The sequence below is a fragment of the Natator depressus genome, chromosome 20, assembly GCF_965152275.1.
Source record: "Natator depressus isolate rNatDep1 chromosome 20, rNatDep2.hap1, whole genome shotgun sequence".
NCBI classification, from domain to species: Eukaryota; Metazoa; Chordata; order Testudines; family Cheloniidae; genus Natator; species Natator depressus.
The window spans coordinates 14,105,568-14,126,510 of NC_134253.1; the positions used below are offsets into that span (position 1 = coordinate 14,105,568).

At 59.4% G+C, this 20,943-nt stretch overlaps 1 protein-coding gene across 1 annotated transcript in view; it reads right to left on the reverse strand.

Moving 5' to 3' along the window:
• Window positions 1-260: 260 nt before the first annotated feature.
• The window catches only part of RAPGEF3 (Rap guanine nucleotide exchange factor 3), a 94,792-nt gene continuing 74,109 nt past the window's right edge, over window positions 261-20,943 (reverse strand). Inside the window, exons 8-28 of the mRNA XM_074935175.1 lie at window positions 20,639-20,699; window positions 19,869-19,945; window positions 19,336-19,482; window positions 16,911-17,026; window positions 16,342-16,430; window positions 15,293-15,371; window positions 14,311-14,461; window positions 13,715-13,797; window positions 13,032-13,071; window positions 12,683-12,764; window positions 10,033-10,179; window positions 9,304-9,401; window positions 8,682-8,807; window positions 8,372-8,553; window positions 8,116-8,206; window positions 7,240-7,290; window positions 5,614-5,701; window positions 4,776-4,840; window positions 4,107-4,161; window positions 2,318-2,389; window positions 261-769 (exon numbers count right to left, since the gene is read on the reverse strand). Coding sequence (XP_074791276.1) covers window positions 651-769; window positions 2,318-2,389; window positions 4,107-4,161; window positions 4,776-4,840; window positions 5,614-5,701; window positions 7,240-7,290; window positions 8,116-8,206; window positions 8,372-8,553; window positions 8,682-8,807; window positions 9,304-9,401; window positions 10,033-10,179; window positions 12,683-12,764; window positions 13,032-13,071; window positions 13,715-13,797; window positions 14,311-14,461; window positions 15,293-15,371; window positions 16,342-16,430; window positions 16,911-17,026; window positions 19,336-19,482; window positions 19,869-19,945; window positions 20,639-20,699 — 2,019 coding nt within the window. The 3' untranslated portion in view covers window positions 261-650. The remainder of the gene's footprint in view (window positions 770-2,317; window positions 2,390-4,106; window positions 4,162-4,775; window positions 4,841-5,613; window positions 5,702-7,239; window positions 7,291-8,115; window positions 8,207-8,371; window positions 8,554-8,681; window positions 8,808-9,303; window positions 9,402-10,032; window positions 10,180-12,682; window positions 12,765-13,031; window positions 13,072-13,714; window positions 13,798-14,310; window positions 14,462-15,292; window positions 15,372-16,341; window positions 16,431-16,910; window positions 17,027-19,335; window positions 19,483-19,868; window positions 19,946-20,638; window positions 20,700-20,943) is intronic.

A 20,943-nucleotide genomic window follows, 5' to 3' on the forward strand; every position in this document is an offset into this window, starting at 1 on the left:
GGAGGGCTCTGGTACTCTGGCTGGCACAATTTAACCCACCCCAGCCTCACCCAGACAGGTCCAGCAATGGGCACTGTAGCTAGGGCCCAGGCTCTGATGTGCCTGGGGGCTGTCCCCTTCCGCAATGGTGCTGGGGGTGCAGGAGGCTCTTGAGCAGAGAAGCCGCATTCCCTCCTCCCCCTTGCTGGAAGTTCCATGCTGGAGATGCTGCTGCAGGACCAGGAAGGAAAACATCCCTGTGTACAAAAAATACTTCTATTGACGGCGGTGGATAAAGCCAGAGTGTCCAGCCCTTCTTCCCCTGGTCCTGCCCCTCCCTGTCTCTCTTCATAGCAGAAGCAATCATTGGAGCTGGCCCATTACTGCTCCAGGCTCTAGCCAGCTGGCTCCAAGTCTGAGAGGAACGGTGCAGACCGAGTGGTCCCTGGTCCTGGCTGGGCAGGCGGTCTGGCAGATGGGCTGCAGTGGAGTCCCTCTGCAGCGGGGACAGTCGGAGTGCATGGCCAGCGCTTGCACTGCGCAGGAGGTGGAGGGCATGCACAATGGTCCAGTTGCAGACAGGCAGGGGCACCGTGCTGATGGTGGGCTGAGGAGTGTTCCCTTTGGAGGGTCTAGCCTGGCCCCTCCTGCTCCACCCCTGGTCCCAAGCATCAGGACTCGAGGTCCCGGGAAAGCCGTGATAGCTCCTTCTGGTTGTCGATCACTTTCAGGTGCTGGAGGTAGGCCTGGGTGGGGGCAGGACTCCGCCCGCTCAGGGACTGCTCAGAGCCTGCAAGGAAACAGCCCCAGATCAGAGTGACATTCTTGGCAAAAGCCCACAGCTCAGCTCAGGCAGCTGTTCCCTCACAGCCCCACAGCTTGACACTGAGCCCCAAGGCTGCAGTGTTAGCCCAGTGCTGGGTAAGGGCAGCGACAGCTGGCAGTCCAGCTCATGCCTGGCTCTGTTGGATTCTGCTCCAACAGAGCAGATTCTGCTGGGCTGTGCAAGGAGGGAATTCAAAGCCAGGTCTGCAGGTGCATTCCCACACGTGACCAGTGGGAAAGGTAGGGGCAGTGCAGCCTCTGTACCCACTAGGCTGGAATGTGCACAGGACTGGGAGCCAGGAGATCTTGTGTTTGATTCCCACCTGACAGACTGATGCCAGGACAGTCCCAAGGTCCCAGAGCGAGTTAGTGACAGAAGCAGCACCTGCTTACCTGGCCCATGCTTAACACATCCGAACCCAGCAAGGAGAGGAGTGAGTGCAGGAGGGGACTGGGAGGCTGAATGACTGCCAGGCTCCAGCAGCCGCTTCTGTCCCTCCTGGGGCTGTGTCAGGTGGGTAAGTGGGGAATTGGGCTACAGTCAAGAAGCCAGTGGAATTGCAGTCAAGCAGAACAGGGCACTACGTGCACAGGGGCTGGGCCCTCAGAACAGGAGGGGAGGCAGCCTTGGGCTATGCCCCCCGAGCTGCCCTGGTGGCATGTGGCTCATGCCCACCAGGCAGGACTGCCATCCTTTTTTACTCCAACCCTTTCACCCTGGGATCAGAGTATGGAGTGGGGCTGCTCCTGGGCAAGCAGACAGGGGTCATTTCCTGAGCAGGAGGGCAGGTGCTCTGTGAGCAGGTGCTGAAGGGCGAGCTGCCAGCTGTGATTGGGGGCACTGCTCTCCCCTTGCCCAAGGGAGCACCGAGAATAAGTGTGATGGTGCCATGACTCAGCACTGGCATGCCATGCCATGGCACTGTGGCAGACACAGCTCCTGCTGGTACAGGGAAGCCAGCCTTTGACTGATGTTGCAGGAAGATCCCTGGGTCATTAGTGCAGGGACAATGGGCGGGGGGCGGGAACGTGAATGGAGAATTTGGGCGGGGCGGTGCCTGACTGGAGGGGACAAGGGTGGGCTTGACAGAACGTAACCAGCCCAGCTCAGGGGCTGGCCATGTTCCCCAGCTATGGCTAGAGGCAGGAGCACCCTAGAATCTCCCCCCAACTGCTGTGGGTGGGCTGTGGGCAGGCCCCTGCATACACTCACTCCCCAGACCTGATGTGCTCTCGCTAGCACAGGTGTGAGGTGGGAGCCCCACGGGGGGACAGCCAGGGGGCAGGGCATGCGCACACAAGGCCTCTGGCTTGGCTGGTGCTGGCAGAGACGCCACAGTGGGTACAGCTGGACCAGGCAGTGGAGCTGTAGGACAGGCCATGAATGGGGAAGGGACAGCACTGGCCTAGCCTCTTCCCTTCCTTCCCCCCCCTTTCCCCCTCCCCCTGTGCTCCTACTCATCCCTCCAAGCAGCCTGGCCTCCTGAGGGGTAAGGAGAGTGGGGCTCCGTACAGGTGGAGATCCGCAGGGCCTGGGGGTCCTCCAGCAGCTGGGGGGGACGACTCCGCAGCGGGGAGATGGGACCTAGGAGGGGAGAACAGAACAGGACGTTAGGCACTCACAGCACGTGCTTCCTGCCCCCACGGGCCCCCTGCTTTCCTACACCCCCCTCCCTGAACCTCTGCCCTCCTGCCCCCACGGGGCCCCTACTCCCCCCTCCCCCAACCTCTGCCCTCCTGCCCCCATGGGCCCCCTGCTCCCCTACATCCCCCTCCCCCAACCTCTGCCCTCCTTCCTGCATGGGGCCCCTGATCCTCCACACACCCCCTCCCCCAACCTCTGCCCTCCTGCCCCCATGGGCCCCCTGCTTCCCCACACTCCCCTCCCCCAACCTCTGCCCTCCTATCCCATGGGCCCCCTGCTTTCCTACACCCCCTCCCCCAACCTCTGCTCTCCTGCCCACATGGGCCCCCTTCTCCCCTGCCCCCCAACCTCTGCCCTCCTGCCCCAATGCATTTCCTACACATCTGTGACCCAACTGGCAGAGGACACAGAAGGTTACAGAGCTCCCCTGTCTGATCTCTGCATAAGGTGTCATGTGAGGCCCTACTGAAAGCCTGTGTCACATTGATCATTGCAATCAGTGCAGAATGTATGTGCAGGTCCTATGCCAGGAGCTGTGTGTCTATATGGCCCAGAAGATGGTATGTTTCTGTCAGGCAGGAGACGCCTGTCTGGCTGTATGTAAAGTGACCACTGTACACTTCACAATGGACGCCTACTTACAATCCAAGCAAAATGCTAATCAAATGCTTGTAAAGTCTCCAGGGGAGATTCTAGTTCAGAAACACAAGCAGCAGGGAGGGGGTACCCTGTTTACAAGTGAAGAAAATAGATGGTTGGAACAATATCTGGGGGTGCAGCGGTCCCCCAGGGGCAAGCTGCCAGCAAGCCTGTCCTATGAATGGAGGATCCCTGTTAAACTTTGGGTGAGCTAACCTTCAGGAGGCAGGAGAATGCCATTTTAGTTATTTTATACATAACCCTTTGTTTCCATTAATTCCACTGCCTTCTCTGATCTTCGTTAAATTAACTCTGACTTGTTTGTACTACAAGCAATCTAAGTGCTGTGAGCTGAGTCGAGCAACGCCCCGGGGTGAAACGGGTAAGCTGGGGGGCAGTTCTGGGAGTGTTCTGTGGGCTCCGGGCAGGCCCAGGAACACTTGGAGGACCGGGGGGTTGGCGCGTGTCTGTCACTAAGCTGCAGGGGGACAGCGAGGCCTGTGTGGGCCGAGGGGGTCATGCTTGTGCTGCCTGTGGCTGGTGGAGCCAGGGAGCTGAGCCCGGCAGGCACAGACGTGGCTTCCTACACTAGGACAGGTGGTGGCAAGGTGCCTAACGGCTCTGGGCACTCCCCCTCCTTGTCTCCCAACACCCTCTGCCCTCCTTCTCCAATGCCCCCCAGGTCCCCTGTACAGTGCCCTCCCTGCCCCCCTACATGCCCCAGGAACCCTCTCCTCCTAAATCCCACTCTACTGGCAGTGTCTACTGGGCTATTTCTGTAGGACCCCCACCCTGGCTGCCCTGAGCCCTGTCTAAGCTGTAACCCTGAAGGGCTCACCCCCGTGCTGGGGGTGGGTGGCAAAGTGCCTGCTCCCACAGGAGCCAGAACTCGACCCACAGGAGGTGCTACCTGCCACGGCCCCCATGCCCCGACACGCTGCCTGTGTGATGCTGGCTGGAGGGTGACCTTCCCCAGGGCTGGGTGCTGGCCCTGCTCACAGGCCGGGCACGCACTCACCATACGTGTGGCTCTGGCAGTGGTGGATGATACGTACGGCCTTGGCCATCATTCGCTGCAAGCAAGGCACAGGGTTACTCACTGGCCAGGGAGCGTGGCCCGGCGCACACACCGTCTCCCTCCCAGGCCAAGGAAAGCTCTTCCCCCTCCCTCTCCTTCGGAAACCAAGTGCCTGTGAGGGGTGTGGGGCACAGCTGCCTCGTCCAGCACATACCCTCTGCCAACGGCCTGTCCCTCATCCAGGCAACCCCAGCAAAGGGCCATGGGCAACAGGGGCAAAACGTGCGGAGCAGCCACAATCCCATGGGCCCAGGGATGGGGCACCATGGCGGGGCATCCCCTCTGCTCAGCTGGGGCAGCGTTGCAGGATGGGCAGGTGGGGCCAGCCATGCCCTGCTGGGGCGCTGCCGTGGGGTGGAGGAGCCTGTGGGCTGGGAGTGGCCCCAGCCAGCCCCATCTGGCCCGGGCTCACAGGCACTCTCAGCACTGTGGTCAGCCGACCACAGGCCAGTCAGAGCATGAGGCCAGGAGCCAGAACACCTGGGTTCTCACTGCGCTGCAGCTGCCTCCCTGGAAAAATGGAGCTCATGAGCATTAGTGTCTGTGCCGCGCTTCACTTCGCCAGACCCGCCCAGCCGCCGGGGGGGCGATAGGATCGGCCTGGCTCACCATCTTCTCAAAGTTGATGAGGTTCTCTGCCAGCGTGCGGTTGCCCTCATGGATGAAGGTCATGTCTGCAAAGGGAAGCCTCGAAGTCAGTGCCGAGCCCCGCGGCTCAGCCTCCTTCCACCGGCGCCAGCTAATGCCTCAGACCATCCACATAGATGGGGGTTCTCTGCAGCAGGGAGGCTGCTGCCACTGAACCTGTGTTTGGCCCATCCCACCAATGCTCCTCCGTCCAGCAGGGCAGGGCTCCCGCAGGGACTCCCCCACCTCCCTCCACCCCACGATTGCTAATGGAGGTGTGGATTCAGAATGTCCCCAAGGAGCAGCCCGACAGTAGCCAAATCCAGTGTCCTCTGGAGGCTTGGACCCATGGCCAAAGAGATCAGAGGCTTGGGGGCTGGAGCTAACTGCATACAATTGAATTCCTCAGTCCCTCCACCCTGTGGGATGGAGCCCCGGTCCCCCTGCCCTGTGAGATGGAGCCCTGGTCCCCCAGCCCCACAGGATGGAGCCCTGGTCCTGCAGAATGTGCTCTGTGTCACTGTGAGGCAGTGCAACGCTGTCCCCTTCAGTAGCCATACTGCCCTGCGAAGTGAGGAGTCTCCTGAGCTTCTCCAGGGCATGTGCCTGGACCCAGGAGTACCCCACTGCCTGCCCTCTCTAGGGCGCTAGTGCCCAGGAGAACTGGTCTCCCTGGGAAGAAGGGGACCCGGTGCTGGGGTGGGGTCCCTGCAAACCCACTGTAGGAGGGGATCACTTCTGGAAACAGAGTTACTGCCCAGCCCTCGCAATTCCAGCTCCTTCGCCCTCCCAGGCTGAAAGTCCTGAGCTGTTCCTGTACCTTTGAGAAGGAGGGGCATGAAGGGGATGATGGGCGGGGTCAGTTTGGCGATGGCCAGTCTGTAGACTCTGTGATTCCAGGAGGGGTCCTGGAAAGAGAAGAGGATTTCAGAGCAGGAGCCATTTCCTGGCCCCAGGGCGGTGGCTTCACAAGGCCATGGCTGCAGGCAAGGCCCCCAGCAGGCCAGAGCTCAGCTCCCCCGGCCACAAGCAGCCTGTGACTCCCCAGGCCAGTGCAGCCCCGCGCAGCCTGAGGGAGCCCCCAGCTGGAAAGTCACCTTGCCACTGCTGGGGTGGAGCACAGCAGCTATTTAGCAGTAGCTCTGGGCTGGAAGGGCAGGGGATGCTGCGGGGGATTTAGAGAGGCAGAAAGTCCTCACCCAGACGACGCTGGGGCCAGCACCCCAGCTCACACCCAGAGTACCTGGGATTGCCCGTGACCAGGGGGCTTAGCACAGCTCCTCCTGCAGTGCTCTGACACCATGGAGCCAGAGCCTGAGATGGAGCCAGAACCAGAGCCTCTAGCACCGCATGGGGGCTGCATGCAGCACGGAAGGTGGGGGTGTTAGGATATAGATATTCAGGCCTGTCTGCAAAGGCCTGTACTTTAAGAATTTAGGTGTATTCTTATCACTTGGCTAGTTAGAGGTATAAAAGAAAGAATCAAAATCACTGTCTGCCAGTGTAAGGTCCTTCTCTTACTGTGACAGTCTGAGGCCCTGTTCTTAGACTAAGGCCTTTGGCTAAGCAACAGAGGCAGCCATAAGCTGGGAAGCGACTGGTCACCTCCCCACATTCCAAACTAGTCACATTGAAAGAAGGTGCTATTGGGCTCTTAGGAATACACTCCTGTCCTGAGAGTGCCTATCACCTCCAGAGAAAGGGAAGTGCCTAGAAGATGTAAAAGGAAATTTAGGTTGATCGTTTTCTTCCTGGTAAGAACTCACTTATCAATAGACACAGCTGGGAAACCCTTATGCCTTTATAGAAGTAGTTGTGAAATCCTCACTTCTGTATTGTTTTGTCATTATAGTTCCCACTTTGCTATTGTTTATTGGCATGGTCTCTGTCTGGTTCTGTGATTGTTTCTGTCTGCTGTATAATTAATTTTGCTGGCTGTAAACTAATTAAGGTGGTGGGATATAATTGGTTAGCTAATCATGTTACAATATGTTAGGATTGGTTAAGTTAAATTTCAGTAGAATGATTGGTTAAGGTATAGCTAAGAATATTACTATATAAATTAGGGGGAAACAGGAAGTAAGTTGGGATTCGAAAATAAGGAAAAAGAAACTTGGATTTAAGCTTGCTGGAAGTTCACCCCAATAAACATTGAATTGTTTGCACCTTCGGACTTCGGGTATTGTTGCTCTCTGTTCATGAGGGAAGGACCAGGGAAGTGGGAGAGTGAAGGAATAAGCTCTCTAACAGGGGGTTCCCCTTCCTGCATCACCAGCACCACTTCCTTCCCCCAAAGGACCCCTACCCCAGGTACTGCCCCAGCCCAGCATGGCTTAGCTCCCACAGCTGGGTGGGCTGGGCTATGGGAACCTGCCTGGGGGTGTCTCTGCTGTCTGCAAGAATCGTGTGGGGACGTGAAGGTGCTGACAAAGGGAGCCAAACTTACCAGCATCCGCTCCAGTGCCGAGTGCAGCTTCCTGGTTTTATGCGGCAGCCTCTGTGTGTGAGACAGAGCAGGTGAGAGCGTCCCCCGAACCCTAGGGGGATCCTCCAGCCCCCTGCACCGGGACCCTCTCCTGAACCTCACACAGGTGCCACATCTCCTCCCTGATCATCATAAATCACAACATAAATCTCAGCGCCTCTGCCACGTTGGGGCCTGCATGGAGGCTGACCCCCCACGGACCCTCCACAGCCAGGCCCTGGGCACCCAGAACTGCCTCCATTCCCGAGGGTGTTCTGGGAGTGAAGAAGGCAGTCCCCGGCCCAGAAACTAGACACAAGGATTGTTTCAGCCAGCACTGAGCTGCAGCCACCTTTGGGATGGAACACGGGGTAAAGGGAAGGAAGCAAAGGAGTCTGTATCTGAATGAGACGACATAGGAGGGAGTTGAGCGGGGTGAGCAGCAGTTGGATTTTGGCCAGGACACTCGCATTCATTGAGCCTGGGGCTCTGGTTCCATCCATGGCTCCTTATAACTGAGCCTGGGGCTCTGGTTCCAGCCCATCGCTTGGTATAACTGAGCCTGGGACTCTGGTTCCAGCCCATCGCCCAGCAGGAGGTGAACTCCACCAAGTCTGTTAGGAGCTGAGGGCCATGCTATCATTTCCCACGTCCTAGGGCTTGGATTGACATCTCAGCCCAATGGCATGGCAAGCTGAACATGCCAAATGGCCTCTTTCCTGGGACAGGCTTCTCCTCTGCCTGTCAGGGCCCAGCAGAGAGATGCTGATTTACCACTGGAGTTGGTCCCAGGGCCTGGGGGAAGTTTCCCAGGCTGGATCTGACCTGGGGCAGCAGGGCCTGTGCCTTGGTCTGTACCTCCCAGGTCTTGGAGAGGCGACTCACGGACGTGTTGCTCAGACCGAACATCACTGCGAAGAAGGAATTCAGGTTCTTCTGCTCCTTAAGGCTGAAATGGAAGATACAGTTATTCGGGGGCTAGGGGCCAGCACTGGGCCTGCATGACACAGCTAGCACAGCAGGGCCCAGCGCCAGGCTGCCTCCATGGAGAGGGCTGGGCTTGAGTGCTGCTGGGACTCCTGGAGGACGAGTTCCTTTCCCGCAAGTCACTCACTGTGCAGCCAGTTTAATGAACTTCCTGAGCAGCTGGGCCCGCTTGCCCGGCTCCGCACAGAGGCAGAGCTCGGTGGCGATCCAGTACTGCAGCTCGTTGAAGCGCCGCATGACGCGCTCCAGGTTCGCCGTAGTTGCGCTGGGAAACATCTGCTGCCCAAAGATGTAATAGATCAGCTCCACCTTCAAAACACAAGGGCCAGAGCTCAGGGCTGGGAGTGGACCCACATCTCCTGAGAGCCAGCCCAGCGCCTGGCCCACAGCCCCTCCACTCTGACCCCAGGCTTATTGCTCTAGACACTGCCCATTACCTGGTGGACGCTGCTGAAGAGGTTCCAGTCATAATCTGTCAGCTGACTGGCCAAGTCCTTGGAGCTGATGAGGTCCAGGGTCTCCGAGGAGCCAACGGTTGGTCCCAACTGCTCAGGATGAGGGGTCTGGATAGAGGGGGAGAGAGAATGTCACACGCCGCCATCTCCTTCGCTCTGCATGGCCTGCTGGTGAGCCAGGCAGCCCTGGGCCAGAGCCCTGCCCAGCTCAGCAGGGAGCTGGTAGAAGATCTCAGGTGGTAGCGAATGCCCAGGCAGACCAGCCACAGGGGCCAGACCCCGAGCCATCCACACCACAGGTCAAGGTGCGGCTCCTGCCACTGGGAGCAGATTGTGGCAGTCCCTGGGGCAGAGGCACTGCTGCCCAGGGCCTGTGTGCTGCAGTGCTGGGCCTGGGGTCTCCATGTCCTGTAACAACCAATTCCCAGCTCTGAGTTCCCTGTCTCTAGTAACGGGCAGCAGCCCCCAGGTGGCGTGTGTGCTGGACCAGTTATCCCCAGTCTCAGAGCTTGTGGGATGGGGTCTCCAGCCCTTGGCAAAGAGAGGGGCACAAGGCTCCCCTGACCCCCAGCCCAGAACCCCACTCCCCCCGCCCAGCCCTCACCAGGGTGTGCAGCTCCTGGACATTCACAACAAAGAGTCTCTCGTTCAGGCCCAGGGACGTGTACACGCTGATGGTGTCCATCTGCAGCCCCGCTTTATCTGTCAGAGAGAGAGAGCCTGTTGGAGAGCTACTCCTGCAGTGGCCACCAGGCGGCGGTGTTTGCACGCACACCAGCCAGCAGGGACGGGCACGTTCCCCGAGAGAGTGCAGGGCGAGCATGGGGAGAGGGGCCAGGTGTCGCTGCTGCAGAAAAGGGGTTGTGCAGGTGAACAAGCCTCCAGATGCTTGGGAGATGCCAGGGAGGGGATGGGGGAACAGTCAGGCAGCCACTGCCTAAAAGGAATGTATCCCACTCCCCCAGCCTCATTACTGCCCCTCTTCACTCCAGCTGCTTCAGGGACATCCTGCCCCAGTGCAGCTGGTGCGGGGAGGCAATGGGAGGCGGGAGGACACACTGCCCCAGTGCAGTGGGCGGGGGTAGGGCAAGGACGTGTTGCCCCAGTGCAGCTGGCGGGGAGGAGGTGGGAGGAGACATGCTGCCCCAGTGCAGCTGGCAGGGGAGGTCGGGGAAGCCCCAGTGCAGCTGGCGGGGGAGGTTGGGGGGGGCGTGCTGCCCAGTGCAGCTGGCAGGGGAGGTTGGGGGGGGACGTGCTGCCCCAGTGCAGCTGGTGGGGGGAGTGGGGAGAACACACTTCCCAGCTCCCCGCCCACGCCACGCCGCTCACTCACCCCCTGCTGAGTTGACTTTGACCAGCATGCGCTCACCATGCCCGCCCTCCCGATGGGCGAGGGACTGGAGCACATCGCGCACGGAGGCGTTCACTGGCAGCACCACGGTGAGGCAGGAGTGGTCCGCTCTGTAGACATCATGGGGCACTATGGAAGGCAGGGGGCACATTAGTGAGACCCCCATGGCCAGGACCCAGCCAGCTGAGGGCAGCAGTCACCCAGGTTCCTTGGGCAGGGAGCCCGGTTTGGTGGCAGGTTTGAGCTGTGAACTCCGTGGGAGGCAGTCTGGGGCCCCAGAGCACAAGCCCTGACTGCAAGTCCCTGTGGGCTCTGAGCAGGGCCCGGGCTCTGGGGTGTGGGGGCCACCATGTCGGGGAGTCTGCACCCCACACACCTCCCAGGGTGACTGTGTCTAAGGGGAGGTGTGACACTCTTTACCCCAAAGCAACACCCTGGCACCCCCATATCTACCATGGTGATATAATTATGATGTGTTTTGTAAAAAGTCTGCCTTGCGAGGTACTATTTTAAAAGTCTTGATCTGTTGAGCATTAATATCCTGATGGATTGTACGTGCAATCATTGTATGCAAAGTTATGAAGTTTTGCTATGTGTGTGTTACTGAAATATGTTGTGAGTTTGGGAACACCCACAAGCAGCCTTTCGGGTACAATAATGGAGAAGCCAGACAGTGTTGATGGCTCAGTAAGGGGAATCCACTAGGGTTGCCAGGCGTCTGGTTTTCATCCAAAACGCCCATTCAAAAAGGGACCCTGGCAGCTCCGGTCAGCACTGCCAACTGGGCTGATCGGTGGTGGGGGGGATGAGGAGGGGGCCTGCACCAGCTCTCTCTGTGGAGCTCGGGGGTTGTACAAGCCCCGGTAGGCAGGGCGTGGATCCCAGCAGAGAAGCTGGGAAAGGCATTTGGCTGCACTCTGGGGCTGGCAGGCTTAACCCCAGACATGGTGGGCCCCACAGAGGCCGGGGGTTCCCTGCGGAGCGGGCATTGTGGCCTTTAGGAAGTGCCTTCAGCCCCCTCCCTACCTGGCCCACTGCTTCCCGGCCGGCGAGAGTGGAGAGAGGAGCTGCCCCGGCTTCCCAGGGGCTTTATGCAGCTAGCAGCAGGGGAGGGGGCCAGGGCGAGCCGTCACCACCTGCCCCGGGCCCAGTAGCCTGCTCCCGTGGGGGTGCTGTGCCGGCCTCACTCGGGATCATGCGGCCAGCAGGTAAGGGGCTGTGGCTGGTCAGTCTCCTCCAGGGGATGAATGGGCTGCGTGGAAGCATGGGGCTGAAGTTGAAGTTCCTGTCCCCAGAGAACAGGAAAAACTTTTGTCCTCCCTGAGCCATGTGTCCAGGATTCATGGCAGACAGAGCAGCCTCTGGGGCCCAGGAAATGCTAGGGCAGTGCTGGTGCAGCTACTATTTAAGGGGCCGCCTGACATCAGCACCTCCCAGAGCCCCTGCAAACTGCACCAGCCAGAGTCGCCCAGAGCCCACACCCAGAACCCCTCCCATGCCCCAACCCCCTGCCCTAGCTCAGAGCCCCCTCACACACCCAAACTCCCTCCCGGAGCCTGCACCCTGCATCCCCTCCCGCACCCAAACTCCTTCCCAGAGTCTGCACCTCCCTCCTACACTCCGAACGGGTTGGCCCCAGCCCGGAGCATCCTCCTGCACCCTGAACCCCTAATCCCCAGCCCCACCCCAGAGCCCACACCCCCAGCCGGAGTGCCCTCCCACACCCCAACCCCCTGCCCCAGCCCAGTGAAAGTGAGTGGGGGTGGGGGAGAGTGAGCAATGGTGATGGGGGGGATGGAGTAAGTGGGGGTGGGGCCGCGGGGAAGAGGGCAGGGCATGGGTCTTTGGTTTTCTGAAATTAGAAAGTTGGCAACCCTAGAATCCACGTTACCATTATCTGTGTACAATGAAGCCTTCTCAAAGGGGACAGGTAAACAATGGACACTTTTTGACTCACATCATAGCAAAAGATCTTTCCAGCAAGCTGGAGGAACCTATAAACGGGTGTGGGTGTGGGTGTGTGTGAGTGTGAGTGTGAGAGAGAGGGCGGAAGCAGTCTCTGTGTGTGTATTGTGTGTGAAGGGGCAGAAGCAGTCTTGTGTGGTGTGTGTGTGAGGGGGTAGAAGAAATCTGTGTGTGTGTGTGTGTGTGTGTGCGTGCGTGAGAGAGAGAGAGAGAGAGGGGGCAGAAGCAGTCTTGTGTGTGGCATGCGTGAGGGGGCAGAAGCAGTGTGTTTCTGTGTGTGTGGGTGCGCGTGCATGTGTGTGCGTGTGAGAGAGAGAACGAGCAGAAGCACTCAGTCTGGTGTGTGTGTGTGAGTGAGTGAGAAGGGGAAGAAGCAGTCTGTGTGTGTGAGGGGTCAGAAGCAGTCTTGTGTGGTGTGCGTGGGTGTGAGGGAGCGGAAGCAATCTGTACATGTGTGTGAGAGAGGGGGCAGAAGCAATCTTCTGTGTGATGTGTGAGAAGGGGTGGAAACAGTGTGTGTGTGCGCGCACATGCGTGCGCATGTGTAAGGGGGCAGAAGCAATCTGTCTGTGTGCGTGTGTGTGGGTGAGGGGGCGGAAGCAGCCTGTCTGTCTGTCTGTGTGGGCGTGCATGTGTGTGGGTGAGAGGGCTGACGCAGAGCTGCTACCTTTGTCCTGGGCCCTGATGGCACAGCTGTTATTCAGTGTGGCATCCTCCAGGCTGGCGATCCAGTTCACTGTGCTCTGAACCTGGGATGGGGGAACGAAGAAGAGTCCGCATGGGGTGCTGAATGGCAAACACTGGCGTCTGCCATGCTCACAGCCCAAGGGGACAGCACTCACATGGAGACACACAGGGCAGCTCAGGTGAGCCAGGCCCTCAAAGCCCCACACAATCGCCCTCAGCCTGTGTCAGGGCCACTCCCTTTCGGGGAGTTTGCTTGGCTCCCTGCCCACCCATCATGCCCCTAGGAGAGGGGCAGCAGGTGCCCCGTGGCGCTGTTGGGCTGCCAGTACCTTGGGCTGTGGAGATGCGCTTCCGCCACCGTTCTCCAGTCTGCAAAGAGGAGAAACACACACGGGTGAGAGCCCTAGAGCTGGCACCTCCCAGGCGTGAATCAGCACGCTGCTCCCTGCAGTCACAGCACCTGGGGGGCACCACGTCGCCCAGAGCAGAGCCGGCAGCCGCGAGTTCACTTGGGGAGTTCAGCTTGGGGCTCCTCCACCAGAGCACTGAGCCCCCAGAGCTTCCTGTAGGTTTAAACCCCTCCTTCTCAGCTGGAAGCCCAGATACCTGGATGGGGAGAGGGTCTGAATGATACTGACTAGTTTCCTCCTCCACAGAGTGTGTCCTCCTGGCATTTCCAAGAGTCCTAAGCCTCCCAAGTCCATTCCCTCTGAGGCACAGAGGCCTGGCCCAGCCACGCAAGTTAGCAGCAGGGCTGGGGTAGAAGGCAGACCTCTTGACTCCCCACCCCCACTCTAACCTCGCACACCTGCGCATCCATCCTGAGACTAGGACCCAGTAGTCCAGCGCTCCAGTCACTGCCACACGGGTTACACCGCAGCCTCTCCAGGACTCAGGCCCGCATGAGGCACAGGCATGGCTCCGGTTACGGCTGAGTTGCCGTGAGAGATGGCCGTCTAGGCACGGACGGGGCCTCAGGGGGTTAAGGAGATGGGGCGGGGCGGTGACTCACGTTCTGTTCCTCCGACGATCCTGTGTCTGGTCCCGGAGCAGGCTGCACAGGCGAGGATCCCGGCTCACAAAGTCTGAGAGGTTCTGCAGGACAAGGGCTCTGGCTGGTCAGTGCCAAGCTGCACCGTACAGGGTAGTGATTCCAGAGCATGTGCTGGGACACCTGAGGTCACCCTACGCAGGGGCCTGGAAATCTCTCCCTGCGGGGGTGGTATTTGGGGTTGGCTCCATGGGGAGCAATGCCCCCACATGACACCCCTGGCAATGCCAGCATGATTTGTGGCAGGTTGAGTGCCTGAGGCAAAAAGGATGGAGTCCTGCTATGCAGGGTGCAGTTGCCAGGGGCAGTTTATCTTTCCTAGGGTAGCACCCCTGGTGCTGGATTACGGAATTGCGTCCTCATGGGCTGCATCCCCACTGGCAAGGCACGTGCAAGGAACGGTGGACACGGGTGGCAGGGCACAGAGCTCAGCAACTCCAGGGCCAGGACCAGCCTCATTATTCCCTTGGATGTCAGCCCCCTTCAGCCCACTGCTCACCACACTCCCCCCATGTGCTGCTTAGCTCCTCCCCTGCCCCCCCCCCCCCCAGCAGTACCTGCAGCAGGGTTATGGCACTGTGGTCAGCCTGCAACAGGTGCCCATAGAGCAGCACCCACTGGCTGACCAGCCTCAGGATCTTCTGCCGCTTGCTGAGGGAGTAGACAGCCTTCTCCTGCTCCGAGCCCTCTGATGGCTCCGCATGGAAAGTGGGGGCCAGTCAAGGAAGCCACTAGGTCAGTGTGTGCTGGGAGCAGTAATGGGATCAGGCAGCAAGTCTGCAGGGCGTGCCCAGGGGCAATTGGCCCCACCGCACAGAGCGGGGCGAGCCCTGCAGTGTGCACCCAGAGACCAGCAGAAGCAATCAGCCCCACAGCACAGGCATGTGGGGAGTGTGCCTCAGGCACAGCAAGAGGCGATCAGACCCACTGCATGGGCAGTGGTGGGGACCAGGACCCCCACATTGCTAGCTTTAGCAGCACTGCCCTTTTGCTGACAATTACCCCGTTCCACATCCCAGACCCACCCCCCCACCCCCCGGCCATGTGCAAGGAGCTCTGTCTAGGCCGTAGCTCGGCAGCTGTGATGCCTTTGCTCTCTGCATATGGCCCCTGTGCAGTGTGCAGCTCGGTGCAGACTGGCCCAGGCCACAGGTGCTCTGAGCCAGAGGGGCGCAGACTATGGCCACACGAGAGAGCTCAGAGCAATGCAGTTGCACCGGTGTATGCTCTCTTTGCAGTGCAGACATAGACTGAGAGACCAGCAAAATGAGCCAGGATCTGGGTCTCCCTGTGAAAGTGTGGAGGGGGTGGCACTGCCAGGCCAGTGGGCCCTGAGAATGGGCCTGTCTCTTCAGACAGCAGAGCCCAAGTGAAGAACACACAGGCTGCAGAGCTACAGACCCCCTAGCGGTTCTCTGGAGGGCTCCTCACAGATTCTCTCTGTTTCTCTGTCTTTCGTGGTCAGGAGAAAACCCCTGTGACCCACCCCCTCCCCGGCTGCCCCGCGAGGTGCCGGTCCCTGCAGCCCTAGAAGGATATTGGTGCAGCAGGGCTCTGCAGAGCTGGGTGGTCGGCATGAACACATTGTAGGTCAGCAGGAAATCCCCAATCAAGGTATCTGAAAAACACCAGCCCAGCATGCGTTAAAGGGTCCTCACCCCAGGCAGGACCCACTGGTTCTGGGCCCAGCAGCAATCCCAGGCAGGGGCTCTGGCCCAGCATGCTCCCACCATCCCTTCAACCATCCCAGGTCCCCGCCCCCAAACCACCTCAGCCCCCTGTACTCCCACCCCCCAACCATCCCAGCTCCCTCAAACCATCCCAGCCTCCATGTCCTATACGCCCGCAACCATCCCAGCCCCTGTGCTCCCACCATCTCCCCAGCCATCCCAGCCCCCTGCGTTGCCTTCAGAGCTGTGTGCCCAGCCAGCAGCCGCCGCTCTCCGGCCGCCCAGCTCTGACGGCAGCGCCACGGCCAGCAGCAGCGCAGAAGTGCGGGTGGCCTGGTCTGGTCTGGTGTTGCCACCCTCACTTCTGTGCTGCTGTTGATGGTGGCTCTATCTTTAGAGCTGTGCGCCCAGCCAGCAGCCGCCGCTCTCCAGCTGCCCTTTTGGGTCGGGACCCCCAGTTTGAGAAATGGAGACTTAAGGGCTTTATATGTTTGTGTTTTTAAATACATAGTCATGCTTTGTTACAACACTGAAATTTAAAATTTAAATATCTGAAACCATGAATGCAATTTTTTAAAAATACTATGACAGTGAAATTTACCAAACTGGACCATGAATTTGGTAAGGCTCTAGCTGTGGGCGTCGTGTGGAGGATGCCAGACAGTCTCTGCTCTGCACTTCCCTTTAGTGCTGCAGGAGCTTGGCACCATGTCCCAGCTCAAAGAAGCTCTGCATGTGCATGTGCCCAGGAGCGTGTATCTGTGTGCATGTGTGCCCGGGCTCACGTCCATGCACATGTGTATCTCTGCGCACAGGCATGCCTGCGCCTGTGTATCTGGGAACGCGTGTATCTGTGCGTGTCAGTGCACATGTATCCGTGGGAGCGTGTATCCAGGGGCCCAGCCAGCCCACACATACCCAGGGGGTCTGAGAACGTCGCATCCAGCCTCATGGCTTCCAGCAAATGCTCCAGGATCTTGTCAGGGGTCCCAGCCATCACCGAGTACCTGGAGGACAGAGCACGCCCACACACGTCAGACTCCCGCAGGGTCATAATCCTCATCCCCTAGACACATGGCCGAGCCACAGCCCACACAGGCTCAGCAGAGCCACCAGGTGGCCAACTACAGAAATGCCTCTACCTGCCCCACACACGCTCCGAATCTGGAAGCTGCGGCCCATAGTTGAGATGTGTTCCAGCATCCTTTGCAGCAAGCACCATGGCTCCTTTGAAACATTGCAGCTGCCTCCCACAACAGACCCTGGGAGGCCAAGGGAAGCAGAAGCAACAGCTTCCCACCCTGCTGCATCGGACCCCATCAGAGGGAGGAGATGGGGTGATGGTGGGGAGCTGCATTGGGCAGCCTGGGGTCACAGTGAGGTCTCCCTGGGAACAACCCAATCTGTCTCAGTGCCACCTGGCCCCTGGGGTGCTGCTGGTCCCAGGCCTGGCAAGGTTTTGGCCGCGGGGGTAGAAGCCGCTGTACCTACTGCTCCCCGCAGACGGTGACTGGTTGCTGCAGCCGCTGCCCTGCAGGTTCTTCTCCAGCACTAGCACCACCTTCCCGTGCTCCCTCAGGCGCATGGTATTGGCCTCGACATCCTAGAGAACCCAGCATCAGTGCCGCTGCTGAACTGTCTCCATGAGATGGGTCAGCAGGGGTGGGGCAGGGCAAGAGGTAGGGCAGAGCAAGAACTGGGGCAGGGTTGGGAGGGGACAAGGGGGGAGGGATAGCTCAGTGGTTTGAGCATTGGCCTGCTAAACCCCCCTTGAGGGGGCCATTTAGGGATCTGGGGTAAAAATTGGGGATTGGTCCCCCTTTGAGCAGGGGGTTGGACTAGATGACCTCCTGAGGTCCCTTCCAACCCTGATATTCTATGATTCTAAGGACTGGATCAGGGCAAGGGGCAGGACAATGACTGGGGCAGGAATAGGGCACTGCAAGGTTTAGGGCAGGGGCAGGGCTAGGGGCAGAGCAAGGAGTGGGGCAAGGCAAGGAGTGGGGGTGGGGGCAGAAAGTCCACTCCCTTCCTAGGCAGGAGATGCACCAGGTCCCTCCCGCTCCCACAGTGACTGTTGGTCCCTGCATTGGGATTTGCTCATGCTAGTGGCTGCCCTGTGACTCTGCTTTTGCAGACTCGTCCCGGGGCAGGTGTCTCTCAGGGCAGGGTGGGGCAGTGGGTGACAGCAGCACAGTGGGCTGGAGCATGAAGTGCCTGGGTTCCAGGCAGCCCCAGCAGGAAAGGCACCGAGTCCCGTTCCCTGGTCGTTTCTCTCAGCCGGCCGGCAGAGGGTCCTGGTGACACCGTCATCAGGCCCAGGAGCTCCATGGATTTGAGTCCGGTGAGTGCTGGGCCAGAGAGAGCCCCAGTCAGCAGAAACCGGACCATGAGGCCAAGATGCCTGACTGCACGATGTGGATAATAGAGAAGATGCAGGTGGTTTCCAGAGGGCCCATGGCTGGACACGGCTCGTCCTAGCCCAGAGGAGAATATCAGCGATGATGGACAGAGCCAAAGAGGTGGGGTTGCAGACAAGCTGGCAGGCTGCCTGGAGGGCACCATGCATCAGTCCCCATGTGTGACAGAGTGGGAATTTTTCATAATATTTTGGATGACTGTGTGTGCCTCAGTTTCCCCTACGTGTGTATGGTTAACTAGGTGGGGGGAAAGATCCAGGTGTGGCTACCTGGGGCCTGGGCTGAGAAGGCAATGACCATTCCAATTGCCCCAGACATTTGGTACCTAGCAACTAACGACCATGCACAGCAGACCCCTCCGCAGGAAGCCAGCTGGGTGAGACCAGCTGGAGTACAAAGGGGTGGGAGGAGGCCAGGTGACAATATTTGCTTGGGAACAAGGACAAAAGGCCTGAGGAGGGGCCAGGCAGTGGTGTTAAGTGTGGGTTGCTGGAGGGGGAGAAGCTCCTGGCCTGGGACTAAGAGGTGTTGGAGACGGCTCTGGCTCTGGTCTGACCCAGATGGACTTTGCTGTAACTTTCTGTTCTCTGTGTTTACTAAGGACTTTTTACGCTGTGTTCCAGACAGCTACTAAACCCTCCTGCATTCACACCGCTGGCTGAGTCACTCCAGATTAAGGAAGTTGGGGGTGCCTTGCTCCCTTTGGGTGTGTAAATCTCCCTCCATGACCAATCCAGCTGCAGGGAGCTCATGGTGTGAGGCAGGAGCGCTGAAGGCTCCAAGGTTCGGACCCAGGAGGTGGTGAAGCCAAGGGCTTAGCCCAGTAAGAGAGTGTGACCCTAATGGGGCTGATACACTGAAGGGTTCCTCTCAGGGACCATTCTAGGGTGGTACAAGAGCACCGGGCCTGAGGATCCATGTCACCATGGCACCAGGCCCAGGGCACAAGGGCACAGATGGCAAGGGCCACACAGCAGGAAACGGACACAGCCTCCTTGCAGCTGGGGCTGCACTGCGGATGTGCCTGCAGCGGGGACTCAGCAAGACAGTACAGAGCTCAGGGGATCGCCATGTGTCAGCCAGCCCCCCACCCCCCCAAAGCTCCCTCCTGCTGCACAGCGTCCCCAGCCTGGTTCAACATGGACACAGGGCCAGGTGGCTCTGGTGATGTGAGATGACCCACAGACCAAAGAGGCAGCAGTCCCGGTGCCCACAGCCTGCTTGGCAGGGGCAGCAGGAAGGGGAACACAGGAGAACTGCCCTTTAGGGGTGACTGGCACTGTTCCCTCTAAGCTGTGTGCCCGCGCACACAGATCCTAAACCCCGCGCACACGGTGAAACACTGCGCACACAAACATTTGCACAGAAGAAATTTTTTGTGCACACAGCTGGTCAAAAATTTGCACAGAAGAAATTTTTTTGCGCACATGGCCTGTCAAAAATTAGAGGGAACATTGGTGACTGGGCCCCATGGCTCAGGGGCTGGGCCCACCTTGAGGATGCGGTTGAAGTCTCGCTTGTCCACACGCAGGAAATGGCAGTTGTCCTCCCGCAGGATGATGGTGGCGGCTCGGGGGGCATCGTTCACCAGTGCCAGCTGTCCAAAGTCATCACCCTCATGCAGGGTGGTCACCAGGCCCTGGGGGTGGCAGCTGGGTGAGAAACCAGAGACTCCCACACCATCACTCCCTGGAATCTAGAGGGAGCACTGTGCTGGCCCAGGGGGCACAGGCCCTTCAACTCCCACCTCCACTGGTTGCTCTCAAGGGGCAGAGCCTGGAGGTCCAGGTTCCATCCCAGCAGTGGAGCACAGCTAAGGTGACCAGATATCCCAATATTAAGGGCTTTGTCTTACATAGGCAACTATACCCTCCCCCCATCCCGATTTTTCACCCTCACTATCTGGTCACCCGAGGCCCAGTGGGCCTGCAGGGGGAGAAGTCAGGAGGTCCTGATTCCGTCCCAGCAGTGGGGTCCAGTGGGATTGTAGGGGCAGGGCAGCGTAGAGGGCAGGGAAGCACATACCTTGCCATGAGTGACCACATTCACTGAGCCCTTCCAGATGATGTACCACGAGGTGCCTTTGTCTCCTTGGCTGAACACTGCAAAGAAGGTGTGGTTTGTCCAGGAAGCCCAAGAGACTGCACACAGGGCAGCCCTTGTCAAGGGTCTGGACCGCACATCCCAGCCTCACAGAGGCTGAGCATTCCAGGAGAGCTGCCCAGCCCTGCCCTGCCCTGGGGAGCTCGGAGATCTGGGGAGCATGGAACAAGCACTCTCAGGGCTGGTGCTTTGGCCAGCTCTGTCCCCTAAGCCGTGAGGACCTGCAGGGCAGCACAGCAGGACTGGGATGTGCCAAACTCTGAATGCCACCATTTCCAGCCATTCCCACGCTGACCGCCCAGGAACTCAGAGAGCACAAGGCTCAGGTTCTACACCCCAGCAAACAGCCCTGGGGCTCCTGCCTTCCCTTCCCGCAGGGTCTGGTGGCACAAGGGTCCCTGGGATCGGAGCCCTGCAGTGAGTGCCAGGGGAGGTCACTGCCCTCTCTGGTGCTGGTCAGTCTGCTGTGTGGTGCCAGGCAATGGCACACCATGGGGCAGTGCCTGGTGCTGCACTGGGTTGCTCCTGCATCTCCAAGGTGTAACTTCCTGGTCAGAGGACACCAGGCACCAGGCTGGGTACGGTGGTGCCCCAGGAACCAGACTAGCAGAGCACAGGACAGCCCCGTCTGGACCCAGGCTGGTAGGAGCACGCTCACAGAGTCACTGGCTGGGGCAGGCTGTGATACTCACACACGGTGCCCGCTTTGGGGTGTGACTCAAACAGTAGCACAGAGGCCAGCTCCCGCTTCACCTGCAGTGAGAGACACCCCTTAGCGCTACCCTGGCACAGGTCATGAGCCTATTGGGGCAGGGGGTCAGTGGGAGGGAGGGTGCGCTGCTGGACTGGGCTTGACTGGCAGACCAGGGCAGGAGCAACAGCGGGGGCCCAGTGGAGTCCAGTGAGATGTCTGGGGTGTTGGATAGGGGAACTCCAATGGGGCCAAGAGATCAGGAGAGCTGGGTGTCAGGACTGTCAGGATGGACAGTCTAGGATA